The sequence below is a fragment of the Mesoplodon bidens genome (genome assembly GCF_964165515.1).
Source record: "Mesoplodon bidens genome assembly, chromosome: 4".
NCBI lineage: Eukaryota > Metazoa > Chordata > Mammalia > Artiodactyla > Ziphiidae > Mesoplodon > Mesoplodon bidens.
This window is the reverse complement of record NC_138160.1, coordinates 140647218-140665310: the sequence shown is the minus strand read 5'-3', so window position 1 is coordinate 140665310 and position 18093 is coordinate 140647218. Positions and strand designations below refer to the sequence as shown.

General features: G+C 47.8%; 1 protein-coding gene across 2 annotated transcripts in view; it reads right to left on the bottom strand.

Annotated features, from left to right (window-relative positions):
• Positions 1-13215, bottom strand: part of UPF1 (UPF1 RNA helicase and ATPase) — a 36491-nt gene extending 23276 nt beyond the window's left edge. For both annotated transcript variants that reach the window (XM_081234002.1, XM_081234003.1), the window contains exon 1: positions 12713-13215. In XM_081234002.1, coding sequence (XP_081090128.1) covers positions 12713-12934 — 222 coding nt within the window. In that variant the 5' untranslated portion in view covers positions 12935-13215. The remainder of the gene's footprint in view (positions 1-12712) is intronic.
• Between the last annotated feature and the right edge of the window lie 4878 nt (positions 13216-18093).

The following is an 18093-nucleotide window of genomic DNA, read 5'->3' as shown; positions in this document are numbered from 1 at the left end:
GATTTTTTTGATGCGGACCATTTTTAAAGTCTTTATTGAATTTGTTACAATACTGCTTCTGTTTTATGTTTTGTTTTTTTTGGCCACCGGGCATGTGGGATCTTAGCTCCCCAACAATGGATCAAGCCCACACCCTCTGCACTGGAAGGCAAAGTCTTAACCACTGGACCAGCAGGGAAGTCCCAACATTTTTTCAGAAGGCAACAATCAGGTTAAATGCAAGAAGACTGTATGCTTTGTTTGGGGGAAATTTTTTTTTAAATGAAAAACCAGTATCAACTTTTGGATTTTAATGTAATGAAGACAGCATTATTAACATCATCACAAGCACCTCTTTGTAAATCCCTGATCTCCTTTTCAAAAAAATTGTAAGTGGTTGTTGCGTTAAGTACATTCACATGGTTGTGCAACCACTACCACCATCCATCTCCAGAACTTTCTCATCTTCTCAAACTGAAACTGTCCATTCCCCCTCCCTCAGCCCCTGGCAACCTCCATTCTACTTTCTGTTTCTATGAATTTGACTACTGTAGGGACCTCACATAAGTGGAATCATATGGTACTTGCCCTTTTGTGACTGACTTATTTCACTTAGCATAATGTGCTCAAGGTTCATCTATGTCCTAACTGTGTCAGAATTTCCTCCCTTTTAAGGCTGAATAATATTCCACTGTATGGACACACAACATTTTGTTTATCCATTCATCAGTCAGTGGATACTTGGGTTGCTTCCACCTTCTGGCTGCTGTGGATGATGCTGCTATGAACATGGAGTACAAGTATCTCTTCAAGTCCCTGTTTTCAATTCTTTGGGGTATATACCCAGAAGTGAAGTTGCTGAATCATATAATTATTCTATGTTTAACTTTTTGAGGAATTGCCATACTGTTCTCCACAGCAGCTACACTATTTTATATTCCCACCCACCAGTAGTGCACAAGGGTCCTAATTTCTCTACATCCTTGCCAACACTTGTGATTTTTCTATTGGTTGTTGATAGTAGCCATCCTAATGGGTGTGAGGTGGTATCTCATTGTGGTTTTGATTGGCATAATCTGGATTATAATGATGCTAAATATCTTTTCCTATGCCTGTTGGCAATTTTTTGCTGTGCTTTGTTTGAAAAAATTTTTAAACATTTGTTAATTTATTTATTTAGGCTGCACTGGGTCTTAGTTGCAGCATGTGGGCATGTGGGATCCTTAGCTGCGGCAAGCAGGCTTCTTAGCTACAGCATGCGGACTTCTTAGTTGCGGCATGCGGACGGACTCTTAGTTCCCCGACCGGGGATCGAACCTGGGCCCCCTGTGTTGGGAGCATGGAGTCTTACCCACTGGACCACCAGGGAAGTCCCCTTTGTTTGAAATTTTGATAGCAAGTTACTACTTCAAAAAGTCACCTCTCCTTTTGGCAACACTTCTCCTGACACATGCAGTGGCAATACTAGGATGAGGCTGCCGACAAGGGACCAAGACACCTCTCAGTGTGACTGCCTCAGCACACATGTGTTTGTTTTCTGAAAGTGTGTGGCCAGATTATAGTACCTGGATTTCACTTCATGGCAGTGAAAGAGCCACATATATCATGCTACAGGGGAGGGCTGAGAGGGTGTGGGCCACAATCTCAAGCTCAGAATGGTATTTACATTTTTAAATGGTTGGATTAAATGCCTAATAGTAGGTATTTGCTTCTTGTCCCACAAAGCCTAGAACATTTACTACCTAGCACTTTAAGGAAATGCTTGCTGACATTTCTCCAAAGAAGACATACAGATGGTCAACAGGTACATGACAAAATGCTCAATATTGCTAATTATTAGAGAAATGCAAACCAAAACTACGAGGTATCACCTCACACCAGTCAGAATGGCCATGATTAAAAAGTCTACAAACAATAAATGCTGGAGAGGGCATGGAGAAAAAGCAACTCTCCTTTGCTGTTGGTGAGAACGTAAATTGGTGCAGCCACTATGGAGAACAATATGGAGGTTCCTCAAGAAACTAAACACAGAACTACCATATGACCCAGCAATCCCACTCCTGGGCATATATCCGGAGAAAACTCTAATTCGAAATGTACATGCACCCCAATGTTCACAGCAGTACTATTTACAACAGCCAAGACATGGAAGGAGCCTAAATGTCCATCGACAGAGGAATGGATAAGATGTGGTACATATACATAAAATGGAATATGACTCAGCCATAAAAAAGAATGAAATAATGTCACTTGCAGCAACATAGATGGACATATCATATTATCATATTAAGTGAAGTCACTTATCATATTAAGTGAAGTCAGACAGAGAAAGACAAATATCATATATCACTTGCATGTGAAATCTAAAAAAATGAAACAAATGAACTTATCTACAAAACAGAAATGGACTCACACCATAGAAAACAAACTTATGGTTACCAAAGGGGCTGATGGGGGGTGGTGTTAATTAGGAGTCTGAAATTGACATATACACCCTGCTACTATAAAATGGATAAACAACAGGGACCTACAGTATAGGGTACTACATTCAATATCTTGTAATAACCTATAATGGAAAAGAATCTAAAAAAGAATATATATATAACTGAATCATTTTGCTGTATACCTGAAACTAACACAATATTGTAAATTAACTATATAGTTCAGTTTAAAAAACAGTTGGGGGGCTTCCCTGGTGGCGCAGTGGTTGAGAGTCCACCTACCGATGCAGGGGACACGGGTTCGTGCCCCAGTCTGGGAAGGTCCCACATGCCGTGGAGCGGCTAGGCCCGTGAGCCATGGCCGCTGAGCCTGCGCGTCCGGAGCCTGTGCTCCGCGATGGGAGAGGCCACAACAGTGAGAGGCCTGTGTACCGCAAAAAAATAAAAAGAAAAAACAGTTGGGGGACTTCCCTGGTGGTCCAGTGGTTAAGACTCCACGATCCCAATGCAGGGGGCCCAGGTTCGATCCCTGGTCAGGGAACTAAGATCCAATATACCGCAACTAAGACGGCACGCCTTAGAGAAGCCCGTGCGTTGCAACGAAGACCCAGTGCAGCCAAAATAAATAAATATATAAATAAATAAATTTCAAAAATAAAAAATGGTTAATTTAAGGAAAAAAAAGAAAATGCTTGCTAACTCCTAGTCTAGAAGAACTCCTAAAATGTCTCATCAGGTTGTATAAACTTTTATGTGTAAAGAAATATCCTTAGTGATATGTGAATCTTTACTTTCCTGAAACATCAAAATTAGTATGTGGAGTAATACGGACACCTGCGTGACACCAGGTGGCTTCATTCCACCCACTCCTGCTTCATCCAGGCCTCAGATCCCACACTTCATCTCCCTTCACAGAGGGAAGAGTGAACCAGCAGAGGGCACATCAGGAATGTGTGAGGCTCTTAACAGAGCCTGACCAACCATGTGACGACCCTCTCTCTGCATCACTCATACCCCTCAGGCTTAATAAGGAGCAAGAAATCTAAGTCCGCTCTAGGACCTGCTCTAGGAACTCTCAAGAGACAATACAATACCGACACAACACAAGGTCAGACGGATTCTCCCTCAGCCCCACTGAAGGCAGGGAGACTAGAGAGAGAGAAGAGTCCAGGTTCCCCAGTAGGCCCTGTAGCTGTGTGGCTGGGGCGTGGGTGTGTCCCTCCTCACAAGTACTTACACACACCTACACACCACATGCACTTGTCCAACCCCTGCCCAGCCCCACTCCTGCCCAGCTGTGACCTGACCACAACACAGAGTTCTACAGCTGGCTTGTTAGTTTCTCCCTCTACTTTCTGGAAAGTTTTAAGATAAACATTAACTTCAAAAATACATTTGACCTGGGCTTCCATGGTGGCGCAGTGGTTGAGAGTCCGCCTGCCGATGCAGAGGACACGGGTTCGTGCCCCGGTCCGGGAAGATCCCACATGCCGCGGAGCGGCTGGGCCCGTGAGCCATGGCCGCTGAGCCTGCGCGTCCGGAGCCTGTACCCCGAAGAGGAAGAGGCCACAACAGCGAGAGGCCCCCGTACCGCAAAAATAAATAAATTAAAAAAAAAATACATTTGACCTTAGCAACTATAATTAAGTGAGTTAAAGCACTAAAGAGTGCCTGGCACAGAGAAGGCCCACAATCCAAGCCAGGCGATGTAATGGAAGAAGGGAGGGGAGTGTCCTTGTCTGGCACAGGACTGAGGTTATCAACCCATCACCTCCAGCCAGGACCCCTGGGTCCTGTTGGGCTCAAGAAGGGAAAGTCCTCCCTGCACCCCTGGCACCAAGCCCGTCCCCAGGCACCATGTCACTGGGTCTAGAAAGTGAAGGAAACAGTTCCCTCTCCACCCCTGCTCTGGGCACTCATTACTGAAGTCCACCTATGAGCTGCTGAGCTGATCAAGGCCTTGCAGAGGTTTTCTGCCCAGAGAGTTTCTTACGAGCCACTGCAGAACTCAGTGCACCTCAGAACAGCAGGAAGAAAGGTCACTTCATTCCCACAAAGGAAAAGCACATCAGTTCAAAAATTACCACTAACTGTGCTGGTAAGAACTTTTAGACCATAAATTTTTACCCCAAACCTCATAAGCGTCATACCACTCAGCATGAAATGGACATTTCTGTCCCTCAATCCCCGACTATGCCAATGTCCCAGGGCCTTTGCACTCACTCTCCCCCTGGCTTCTACACAGATGGCTCCTGGTCCTTCAGTCCCGGTCCACAGGGCACCTCCTAGGGAGGCCTCCCCTGACCCCATCTGAGGGGCGCCAGTGGGGCCAGCTCTGCCTGTCCTGCTCCCTGCTCTGACTCCCGCACCTAGAACTGAGCCCACACCCCAGGAGGCTCTCACAGTGTTAGCTAAATGAACATATCTTCTCATCCAAAATATAAAGGTTGAGATGTAAAATGACTCATCATTTATTCTTTTCTTCCACAACTTAAATAAAGAAGAGTGAGTGGGAAATCGCCTTTCCCTCAGGTGACCTGAGGCAGAGAGGAACTACCAGGTCTCTGAGCCCTGCCTCAGGAAAAGGAGAACAGAAGATCCGCTCTCCCTCAGCTTTTGAAAAAGTTTCAAAACTACAGAGAATGAATGACCCACACACCCACCATCTGGATCCACCAGCCACTCACATTTTGCCACACTTGCTCTCTCCCTCTCTTGCTCTGCACACGTATGCACACATGCATTCACACACACACATACTTTTCTGTTCCTGATCCATTTCAGAATCATAGGTCCCAGGACAAGGGCTTTCTCCACACAACCACAATATAAACATCACACTCAGGAATAATGCTGATATAATACTGATATCTAATACACATATACACATTTTCCCAATGTTCTAACAATGTCCTTTACAGTTTTTTAAATCCAAGACCCAGTTAACAATTACACATTATTTGTGATGTAATCTCTTAGCCTTCTTCAATCCATTAGTTTTAACCACAAGAAATTGTTGAGATTTGACCATTTTTGACCTACAATGAAGGGAACTTCACATGGTCCCACCCAACACAGCAGTCCCTGAGCTTTGGGTTAAAGGAGTTCTACCTGCCTCCCTCTTTTCAGTAGACCCTTGTTTTGATCAAATGCCAAGTCCACCCCTGCAGTTCATTTCAAAGCTCAAGAATATCCTCGACCTGTCTGGGGTGTCTGCAGCTCCCCTTGTGCTGCCCCTGCCTGCCCAGCTCTGGGGTCAGCCACTCTCAAAGGAGCTCACAGACTGAGATGGAATCCACCCACACCTGCAGGGAGAAGCCAGGCTGTGAGGAGAGGTTCAGTCCAGAAGGCAGGACACCTCACAGGACAATGACCTGGACCGGATCCTGGCTCAGTGGCATGAAAAGAAGAAGAGGGAGGGGCTGCCCAGAGGAGCAGGGCTGGAGACATGACAATCAATCACATTAACACTAGACCTCACAGGGATCCGGACCAGGTAAATAATCTGACTGTGGAGAAAGGGAAGCCCCATGTATTCAATATTAGATGATCCTGAAAAACTATTGTTGGTGCTGTTTGTCTGACCACAGCAGTGCGGCTATGAAGGAAAGATGCCCTTTTCATGTTTTTAGAAATGCATTCTAAATAGCATAGGTTTAAATGGTTGAGTATCACTAACTCATATGGCTCAACCTCAGAAGAGTGAAGTGACAAGTTGGATTTGCTTTAAAACACTTCAGCAAAGAAAAAGAAAAAAGAGAGAAAAGAAAATCTTCACAACCATCAAATCAAGAAGACAGATGGTTAGGATTTGCTTTATCTACTTATACATGAGAGAATTCCTAATAAACATTTTTACACAATACAGGTGGACAAGGTGGCTGCCTGGAATCTGTGTTAGCTCTGCAGAGCCATGCACATGAAAGGAGTGATGGAAGATAGATGAGCACAGCTTGTACCAAATGGCTTCTGCCTCGGATGAGGCAAGCAACCCCTCCAGGTTCACTGTCAGCCCTGGCAGCTGAGCTACGCGAAGAGCTAGAGTAGATAGGAAGGTGCTATCCTCAGTCATGACAAAGGGCTACTCACAGCTCAGCAGGCAGCCTAAATCAACTGTACTGTCTAGAAGCCGTACTGGCAACAGTCCACAGGGATCCTGAGAAACCCAGCTCAGTTGTCCAACTTGCAAGCTGCTAGTGGACCAACACACATAAAAAGGCACAAGGACCCTATGCCAGCCATGGGATCCCAGGACCCGGCATTCCTGTTGTTTATCAGAGGAAGTAGGATTTTGCCCTCATGGAAAGCTCTTCCGGCAAGAAGAGTTCAAAGCCCCCCAAGACTGGGGCCCTAAAAGACTTGGAAAAGGGAGCACTGGAGACCCGGCCTGACTCACTGCCCGCTCTGCACCTCCCAGGCCACATTCTGCACTGGGACCCACTGAACACAATGGTCATCTTGGCCCTTCTCTGTGAGCTGGACTGTCCTATGCCACCGAAAGACCACCCCTACCACACAACTGCCCCTCAGTTGAGAGCCAATACCCACAATCTACCCCTCCAGCCCCTGCTCACAGCCCTCTGGTGGGGCCTCTCCCTCCTGCAAGGCCTCTCACGCAGCTCTCAGGGCAGCACCTCCAAAGGTCTGCTGACCCCCTACTCACACCTCCCATCCAAGGGGAGCCCTGCCTCAGCCCAGGGGGATCCCGGGCCCTGATGAAAACCATCAGACAAGAACTCACGCCTGCTCTAGAGGAGTTATGAGGACTCGGGGACAACGGGGTGCTCAGCGCAGTGACAAGCATGTGTGCGAGGAGGAGTGGCCACTGTGGCCACCTGGTACTGTGGTATTTCACACATGTGCGCACCTGAGGGCACACATCTGACCCCGGCGCTCTCTGCCTGAGCTCCCCTTCTAGCCTCAGCCAAACTCTGCCAGGTCTCCCTGCCACCTAAGGGCCCTTCCTCTCAAGGGAGGTCACGGCACCCCTCAGCAGCAACATGAGGCTCCAGGATCCAGCCTGAGCCCCTCGTCGTGGACAACAGCCCTTTTCCCTCCATGCCAAGCCCTGTACCCAAGTTGTTCAGGGTGCCCTTCCTGAACAACTCAAGGACCACCACTCACAAAGGCTTTTTTCCCTTTCCCTCCTCTGGGCCCTCAGTGTCCCCAGGGTCAACTGCAGACTGGGCAACACCTGCCATTTCTAACAAAGCAGCTGCAGTTGGCAAACGACTCACTTTGACTCCCAGTGGGAGTCAGCCCTCCCCAGGCACAGCAAGACAGGGAAACAGAAGTACTGAGAGGACGGGAGTTGAGAACCAGGCTGAGGAGGTCAGCCTGAGAGTCTGTGCAGAGGGAACAAAACAAAACGTGAACAGACACATGAGGGCTCCCAGGCTCACCACATGAGCAGTGTGGCCAGGCCTCAGCTCCTACCTCTGAACCCCAGCACACGAAGCACCACATCTCCCCAGTGTGTGACCTGGAGTGGGAAGCGCGGGGTCACCCGATCTTCCTACCTTAGAGCTTTAACAAGAAACAACCAAGATTAGAAGGAGCAAAAATAGAAGAGGAAAGGAAAGGTGGCATGAAAGAGAACTCAGGACAGTGAGTGACTGTTGGGATGGCTACACAGCCCAGTAAATTTACTAAAAAAAAGAAAAAAAAAAAAAAAAAAACACAAAACACTGAATTGAACACTTAAAAACAAGAGGCCTTGGGAACTGCCTGGCGGTCTAGTGGTTAGGACTCTGTGCTTCCAATGCCAGGGGCCCGGGTTCAGTCCCTGGTCAGGGAACTAAGATCCTGCAAGCCGCTTGGCAAAGCCAAAAAAAAAAAAAAAAAAGCATGTCTTAACTGCTTATATCCATGACCCAGATCAAGGTGTGTGAAACTGTAAAAATTATAAAAAACAAACAAACAAGAGGACTCTGGTATATGACCATACGTCAGTAAAGCTATCATTTATTTATTTTATTATTACTTTTTTTTTTTTTGGCTGCGTTGGGTCTTCACTGCTCCGCGCGGGCTTTCTCTAGTTGTGGCGACCGGGGGCTACTCTTCATTGCGGGGCATGGGCTTCTCGCTGCGGTGGCTTCTCTTGTTGCGGAGCACGGGCTCTAGGCATGGGGACTCAGTAGTTGCAGCTTGCGGGCTCTAGAGTGCAGGCTCAGTAGTTGTGGCACACGGGCTTAGCTGCTCCGCAGCATGTGGGATCATCCCGGGCCAGGGCTCGAACCCGTGTCCCCTGCATTGGCAGGTGAATTCTTAACCACTGCACCACCAGGGAAGCCCAGTAAAGCTATTAGAAAGATGCCTCCCTTTTTTGGTTGTGGGAGCTAGATTGATAGAGAACTTTGTTCTGCTGTTAATATTGGTATTGTATTAGTGTTAACTTTTCCCCCAGTCATGCTGAATCTGGGTAATGAAATTAATTGGGTAAACAGAGTTAGGAGTTATTTCGCTTATTAAGCAGTAACTGACACGTAAGCCCTCCCTTTCGGGGGTTTGGAACCAAACGCCAGAAATCCAATAAGAGGAAAGTACAGGTAGAACACATGCCAGAGCTCCTGTGAGGCTAGCAGCATCTCATCTCCAATTTTCTCAAGGCGTACTTATGTCACAGCTGTACTGAGTGTTCACGGAACAAAAAAAGGCCGACTCAAATTTTAGACTCACCACTTTTAGGAACCCTGGAACTATATGGAAGTCACTCCTCATCATAAGCTGAGGGCCAGGAAGCAGAAGATGATCTTTTTACCTGGACAATCAAGGATATGCTGGAACAGCCTTCCCTGACTTCTGAAGGCAGCAGGTTTGGAAGAGTAGGAAGCAGCTCTTTATAATTTTGTAAGTTGACACACATCAATGTACATAAACACCAGTGAATCCATCAATAAAGGTAACAAACACATCCATCACCCTCAGTCTCCTCGTGCCTTTGCCATCCCTCTCTCCTTTCCTCCCCTCCCCACAACCACTGATCTGCCTTCTGTCACTGTAGGTTACCTAGCACTTTCTAGAGTTTTATATGAACAGAATCAAAGAGTATATACTCTTTTAAGTGCATCTTTCACTCACTGTAATTATTTTAAGATGCATCCATGTTGCTGGCTGTATCAATGGTTCATTTCCTTTTTTTTTGTTTGGCAGTGTTCCCAACTCTTAAGATTTTCACCATAATTCCAATGTTTGGAGGAAACACGATAATAGCAACAGTCAAGGGGAAATATTCCAACTAGGCAGACCAGAAGGTCTGTAATACCAGCTATTATGCAAAGGACTTCCAAAATTACCTTTCCCTGCCCTTTGAAGGGCAGGGGAAGGGGCCAGGAAAGGGTCAAATACTCAAAAGAAAACTGTCCCTTTATCTTAAGGACACTTGGCAGGGCTCTGATAAATAATCAGTTTCAAATCATAAACAAGAAAACAAGTGTTATTGGAACTAACTCAGTGCTCAGCAGAGTCACCTCTGCCTGCCATTCTCCCACCCTGGCCAAGACACACATGTGTTACCTCAACAAACTTTCAGATAAAACCAACTGTGCAAAACTGGCAGTCAAAACTGATATCAAAAGTGGCTACACACCGGAAAACAGTCCGGCAGCACCCGAAAAAGCAACAGGCAGTTGTTACCATACCACCCACCAATTTCACTGAAGGCTTACGTCCACACAGAAACCTCTACACAGACGTTCACAGCAGCATTTTCCGTAACAGCTAAAAACAAAAACAACCCAAATGTCCACTGACAGGTAAGTGGATAAACAAAATGTGGTCTGTCTGTGCTGTGGAATATCATTCAGCCATAAAAAGGAATGGAGCAGATACATGCTACAACATGGATGAACCTTGAAAACATGCTCAGTAAAAGAACAAAAGACCACATACTATATGTCTATTTATAGGAAATGTCCAGAGTACGTAAATCCAGAGATAGAAAGATTAGTGGCTGCCTGGGGTTAGAGAAGGGAAGACTGACAGGCTAAGCGGTGCAGGGCTTCTTTTTATGGTGATGAAAATGTCCTAAAATCGACTGTGGTGGTGGCTGCACAACTCTGAATGTACTGAAGTCACTGAATTGCACACTTTGAATGGGTGAAGTGTATGGTATGTGAATTCTACCTCGGTAAAGCTGTGAAACAAAAGTGGTTGCCCAGCACTTGACAATCCACAGCCACTCATCCAATAAGATAAAATCAAAAGGCACTCAGAATAGAAGCCCAGGGACTTCCCTAGTGGCGCAGTGGTTAAGAATCCGCCTGCCAATGCAGGGCACAAGGGTTCGAGCCCTGGTCCGGGAAGATCCCACATGCTGCGGAGCAACTAAGCCCGTGCGCTTCAACTACTGAGCCTGCGCTCTAGAGCCCGTGAGCCACAGCTACTGAGCCCACGCGCCTAGGGCCTGTGCTCCGATACAAGAGAAGCCACCGCAATGAGTAGCCCCCGCTCACCACAACTAGAGAAAGCCCGCACACAGCAACGAAGACCCAATGCAGTCAAAAATAAATAAATAAGTAAATTAATAAATTAATTTTTAAAAAAAAGAACCCAACTAGAACTCAGAGCTGCCCCAGGCTTGCTGTTTTATAGGCTACAGTCTAAACAGGATTTGCAATAAAACGATTACCTCTCACAACCCTGAGCTGCCACGGGTCATGGCACACTGCTCAACCAAGAGATCTTTATCCTCAGCCTTCCGGACACGCTGGACACAAATTACAGACAGCACTATCTGCTCTATCCATTCATACATGAGTCCAAATTTCACGTATGTTTAAAAGTAACAAAAATATAGCTGTTATCCCCATTTTACAGCTGTGGAAACAGGTCTACAGAGTATGAAACTACAGGCGGTATCATGAGCCTCCAGCGGCTCATTCATTTCTCCATGCAAACTCTCCCCTCTCTCCTACCTTCCCCCACCATATGTAAACAAAACCGAAAAAACATACATATGGTGCACACCTGTTCTCCCTGATGCCCCACCCATCAAGCTTCTATTTTTAAGGAATCTGGGGTTAGCATGAGTCAAATGTTTTCTGCTTCTATTAGGGGCTAAAAGAAAAGTCCAAGTGGGTGGTCTACCCACGGGAATGACTCATCCAACTAGAATGTAAGCCCCCTCCTCCAGGACAGGGTTTGAGCTCACTCTGGCTGAGGATGGGTTAGCTCCCCGCACCCTGGCAGTGGATCCTCTTGCTAAGGGACACCTATGACAAGGTGAACCCTATAGCTCCTCCCTGGCTGAGAATTCAGGAAAATAAACCTGAGGGAGGTGCCAGGCACAGGAATGGAATCTGAGATCCACAGGAAGATGGCTACATTCCTGGGGAGCCCAGCCCAAGACCACTGCCAGCCCCTTCTCCCACCCCGGGGCAGGGACCCAGGTCCAGGAAGTGTATGCCCAACACACTCTCGTAACACAAACCCAAATTTAAAATAACTGAGCAGCCTTCGCTAAATGTTCACATCATTAAGAACAGAACTTTCTGGCGTGGCAGAACCATTTATATGAAACCCACTACCACTGCCCCATTGGAGGAGCAAACTCAAAACCAACTTTTCCAAGGCAGGGCTATGGAGTTACGTAACAGGTCGATTTCAGCAACAGGCAATGCAAGAAGGAAAAACAAAACGCAAACTGCTTCATGAATAATCTTAAAAGCCAGCGAGTGTGGGGTTCTCGATTGGATGCAAAAATTCCGTTTCTGCTGGGGAAGCCTCGACCCTCCTCTCGCCAGCATCCCAGGGCCCGGTGAAATTTGAACCCGCCGCACAGTGGGCATGAATGGGGGCGGGGGTGCCGTGATGGCTGCGACCACAGGTAAGGGAGTGGGGCAGGGCGGTCGCATCAGCCCAGAGGGGGAACCGGAGCAGATCACCCCGGAGCTGGTTTGAGCAGGGCACTGACCCAGCTGGAGGAGAACTCGGGGACAAGTCGCCCCCGACCTGGCCAGAGACAGACCTAGGACCGATCACCTCGGACAGGCCCGGAAGAGGACTTGGGACAGATCACTTAAGACGCGGCCTGAGCTAAGTCCTGAGATCACACGGACGCAACCAGAGCGGAACTTGAAGGAGAACTACCCGGGTCCGGCTGGAGAGCGGAAACTGGGGCAGGTTACTCCGGGCACGTCCTGAGCGGGAGATCCCCGGCCAGGTTACTCCGGACCCGGCCGGACTGGGGGACCCGAGCAGATCAGCCCGGGCCCGGCTGGAGGGGAAACCGGGGCAGGTCCACGACCGCCGAGGCCCGGCCCCGGCTTCCGGCGTCGCCATGTGCCGCTCACCTGCGCGTCGAGCTGTCCGGCCGCCGCGCCCGGGCCCGCGCAGACCGGGGCCCCAGCGCCGCCACCTCCGGGGCCGCCGGGGGGCGTCTGCGTCTGGCTGGGGAGAGTGAAGTCGGTAAACTCGAACTCGGAGCCCTGGGTGTCGGCGCCGAGCAGCTCGGCCTCCTCGGTGTCCAGGAAGGTGAGCGTCTGCGAGCTGGGCCCGTACGCCTCCACGCTCATGGTGCCGCCGCGTAGAGCTCTCAGGCCGGCTCCGCACCGCACTCGAGCCCGCCGCCGCGCTGAGGCCTAGGCCGCAGGCCTCGGGCTGCCGCCGCCGCGCCCGCGCCCGTGTAACGGATCAAAACGCCCGCCGCAGAGCGAGCAGGGTCGAGAGTCACGCGCGCCAAACCGCCGCCGCTGCCGCCGAGCCTCTCAGCTTCGCCGCTTCCTTCGGAGCCGCCCGCCCTCACAGCCCTCGGCAGGAACCGCCGCCACCGCTGCCGTCGCCGCCGTGCGCGTGCGCGAGCCCGACGCCGGCGCAGGTGCGCGTGCGCGAGCCCGACGCCGGCGCAGGCGCGCGCACTCCTTGAGGACGCCTCCAACCGCGCCCGGACTCCCGGAGCCTAGCGGGCCGACGGGACGCGCAGCGTGCACGCGTGGGAGGCGGGGCTTCCAACCACCGTCTCGGCAGGCTCTCCAGTACGTGGTCCCGCCCCAGCCGCTGCTCTGTGGCGCTGGGGCAGCGGTTGGTTGTGAAGTTAGTCGTCCGTGTCGTTAGAGGCGGGGACAGTGTCTTGGGTTAACTGAGCGCCAACTGAATTCCTTACATAGGTGGAACACCCCGGTGGGGAGGCTTGGCGAGGACGGTGCGGTGCGTCCCCATCTCTCGAAGAAGCTCCCTGGGCCTGTTAACCCATCTTTAAAATGGGGGCGCCTGGCACAAAGTAGCTGCTCAGTGTGCATTGGTTGAATAAATGAAGGGGACAGTCCTTACCACAGAGCCTAGCACGCGGAAATGGTGATTGCTGCTGCTCTGGACAATAATATTATTCAGAGGCAGTATATAACAAAGCGATTGGGAGTACTTGCTCTGAGTTGAAATCCAGACCTGACCACCTGCTGGCTGTGTGGCTTTGTACAAGTGATTTCACCTCTCTGAGCCTAGGGTTTCCTCATCTGAGAAAGGGAAATAATAGCCATTAAGATGGGATGAGGAATAAATAAGCTACTATTTACTCCCTTAAGAAGTATTTATAAAGGAAAGTTCCATGTGGACAGGGGCTGACCATGTGATCATGGTCTTCCCCATGGGGAGAATAATGCCAACACACAGGAGGTGCTCAGTAAAAGTTCAGTTACTAGTTTATGAGCATTAGTCTCCTAACTCCTAGCCTCAGTTTCCTTTTTTGTGAAGTGTCTTGAGAACCTGCCACTTCCCAAGATTCTGGGACTAAATACTTGAAGTCAGCTCACAGGGCTCCTGGTTTGCATGGCTACACTACAAGTTCCTGATGCTGCATGGTTCCTGATTTTCCAATATTCCTGTCACGACATAAGAGTTTCCTTTTTCCTTCGTCACATCTTTTTGGCTGCCTGTGCACTAAAATGTGGGAATATAAAAAATGAATAATTAGGTCCCCCTCTCCAGGGAGACAGTTTAAGGGAGAATCCCAGCAAGCCAACAGATGCTTTCAATAAAATGCAAAGCCCTCTATGGAAAATATCCAATTGAATTGGTAGAAGCATTTAAGACCAATGTGGTAAAACTTATCAGTTTTATTTATTTATATTAATTAATTTTATTTATTTATTTTTGGCTGCATTGGGTCTTTGTTGCTGTGCATGGGCTTTCTCTTGTTGCGGCGAGAGGGGGCTACTCTTCATTGTGGTGCGCGGGCCTCTCATTGCAGTGGCTTCTCTTGTTGCGGAGCACAGGCTCTAGGCACGCGGGCTTCAGTAGTTGTGGCACTCTGGCTCAGTAGTCGTGGCTCTCAGGGTCTAGAGCTCAGGCTCAGTAGCTGTGGCACACGGGCTTAGTTGCTCCGTGGCATGTGAGATCTTCCCAGAGCAGGGCTCGAATCCATGTCCCCTGCATTGGTAGGCAGATTCTTAACCACTGTGCCACCAGGGAAGTCCCCCTTATCAGAGTTTTAAATGCATGCCTTGCCCTGCATTTGACCTAGCAATTCCACTTCTAAGGATCTCCTCTTATGTCCTACATACACTCACATTTGCAAAATGTTTTAGTGTATTTGATGATACACTAAAACATATCTATTTAACATAAAAGAAGTTGGTAATGGAAGAATTGAAAAAAAAGACATGACGTATAGAAAGCAAATAGCAAATGGCAGAAATAAGTCTTTATGTGTAATTACACTAAATGTAAATGGATTAAACTCTCCACTTAAAAGACAGAGATTGTCAGAACTGATTTTTTTTTTTAAATCATGGTTCAACTATGCTGTCTACAAAAGACTCACTTTAGATTCAAAGACAAAATTGAAAGTAAATGGAGAGAAAAAGACACTCCATGCAAATAGTAACCAAAAGAGAGCTGGACTGGCTATACTAATCTCAGATGTTAAGACAAAAATTGTTACTTAAGACAAAAAACATTATATAATGATAAAAGTTTCAGTCTATCAGGAAGAAATAACAATTATACACATGAAAGCACCTAACAGTAGAGACCCAAAATACATGAAGCAAAATGTGATAAATTGAAAGGAGAAATAAACAATTCAACAGTAACTATGGTTTACTCTTGAGGAAAGGAGTCTAAGGCCTAGGGAGATGAAAATGTAGAGTGGATTTGTCATTTAAGGCCTATTAACCCATCCTGGGAGGTCCCAAGGATACAACTTTCACCATGATTGTGAGAAATAAATTTGTGAGGGGAACCCCAGCATCCTGGAGGAGCTCTATGATCTCTCTTCTCTGTAGCTCAGAACTTATAGCAGTAACTGCTGCCACTGAATTGGGAAACCTAAATACAATGAGAGTAATTGAATCCTGGGTTGGCAGAAGCCAAGTGGTGGCACTCAAACACCCAAGGCAAGGTGAGTGTCATTACCATAATGGACATCAGAGTCAAAGCAGCAATCAGGAAAAAAAAAAAAAAGCAATCAGAATAGTCTGACTCACAGAGACCTATGGCATTGGCTAGCTGATCATGGTGTTCCTAGAAGTGAAATAGATGGGAAGCCTACTAAGTTCTTATTTGATCTGTTTAAGCAGAGAAGTTCTAGGTCAAGTGAACAAAAGTCTAACTTGAATCATAAAAATAGAGAGTCGTGGCCCCTCAGTCAATCCTCAGACTTGATCCAGTTCACAAACCTAGAACATCTTTAATGAAGATGAGGCTGAGTGCCCTTGAGGAAGGACCCTGGTACACTACCAAAAATTTGTATGTTAACATTTCTCCCAGTCTTCTCCAATGAAACCTATGGCCCTTTACCAGGGTGACTGTGCACTGGGGAAAAGGAAATAATTAGGCCTTTCAGGAATTACTGGACACTGGCTCTGAACCAACACTAATTCTGGAGACCAAAAATATCACTGTGGTCCATCAATCAGAATAGGGGCTTATGGGGGCTTCCCTGGTGGTCCAGTGGTTAAGAATCCACCTTCCAATGCAGGGGACACGGGTTCCATCCCTGGTCAGGGAACTAAGATCCCACATGCCGCAGGGCAACTAAGCCCATGCACCACAACTATTGAGCATGCATGCAAGCCACAACTAGAGAGAAGCCCAGCACGCCTCAACAAAAGATCCTGCATGCCACAACTTAGACCCAACGCAGCCAAAAAATAAATAAATAACTAAATATATTTAAAAAAAAACTTAAAAAAAAAAAGAATAGGGGCTTATGGAAGTCAAGTTATCAATGGAGTTTTAGCTGGTCCATTTTACAATGGGTCCAGTGGATCCCTGAACCCATCCTGTGGTATTTCCCCAGTTCTGGAATACATAATTGGAATAGATACACTTAACAGCTCGCAGAATCCTCACATTGGTTCCCTGACCTATGGAGTGAGGGCTATTATGGTGGGAAAGGTCAAGTGAAAGCCACTAGAACTGTCTCTAGCTAAGAAAGTGGTAAACCAAAAATAATACTGCATTCCTGGAGGGATGGCAGAGATTAGTGCCAACATCAAGGACTTGAAAGATGCGATTGAATGCACATCCCCATTCAACTCTGCTATTTGGCCTGTACTGAGGACAGATGGAGCTTGGAGAATGACAGTGGGTTATCACAAGCTTAAGCAGGTGGTTGACTCCAGTTGCTGCTGCCCTATCAGATGTGGTTTCATTCCTTGCGCAAATAAACACATTCTCGGTACCTGGTATGCAGCTATATAGGTGGCAAATGCCTTTTTCTCCATCCTTGTCCAAGACCAGAAGTAGTTTGTTTTCAGCTGAAAAGGCCAGCAATACACCTTCACTGGCCTACCACAGGGGTACATCAGCTCTCCAGCCCTATGTCATAATTTAGTTCACAGGAATCTTGATCACCTTTCCCTTTCACAAGATGTCACACTGGTCCATTATAATGATGACATTATGCTGATTGGACCTAGTGAACAAGAAGTAGCAACCATTCTGGACTTACTGGTAAGACATTTGCATGTCAGAGGGTAGGAAATAAATCCAACAAAAATTCAGGGGCCTTCTAGCTCAGTGTAATTTTTAGGGGTCCAGAGGTGTGGGGAGTGTTGAGGTATCCCTTCTGAGGTGGCTAAGTTGTTGCATCTGGCCCCATCTGTCACCAAGAAAGGGACACAAAGCCTAATGGGCCTCTTTGGATTGTGGAGGCAACACATTCCTCATTTGGGTGTGTTACTCTGGCCCACTTACCAAGTGACCTGAAAAACTCCTGGTTTTGAGTGAGACCCAGAACAAGAGAAGGCTCTGCAACAGGTCCAGGCTTCTGTGCAAACTGTTCTGCCACTTGGACTGTAAGATCCAGCAGATCCAATGGTGTCAGTGGCAGATAGCGATGCTCTTTGTAGCCTTTGGCAGCCCATGTAGGTGAAATGCAGCACAAGCCCTTAGGATTTTGGAGCAAAGCCCTGCCATCCTCTGCAGGTAAATACTTTCCTTTTGGGAAACAGCTTTATGCCTGCTACTGGGCCTTAGTAGAGACTGAACCCTTCACCATGAGCCACCAAGTTACTATGGGATCTGAGCTGCCATCATGAACTGAGCACTGTCTGATTCACCAACCCATAAAACAGGATGTGCACAGCAGCCCATCATCAAATGGAAGGGGTATGTATATAAGATCAGGCCTGGGCTTCCCTGGTGGCGCAGTGGTTAAGAATCCGGCTGACAATGCAGGGGACATGGGTTCAAGCCCTGGTCCAGGAAGATTCCACATGCCGTGGAGCAACTA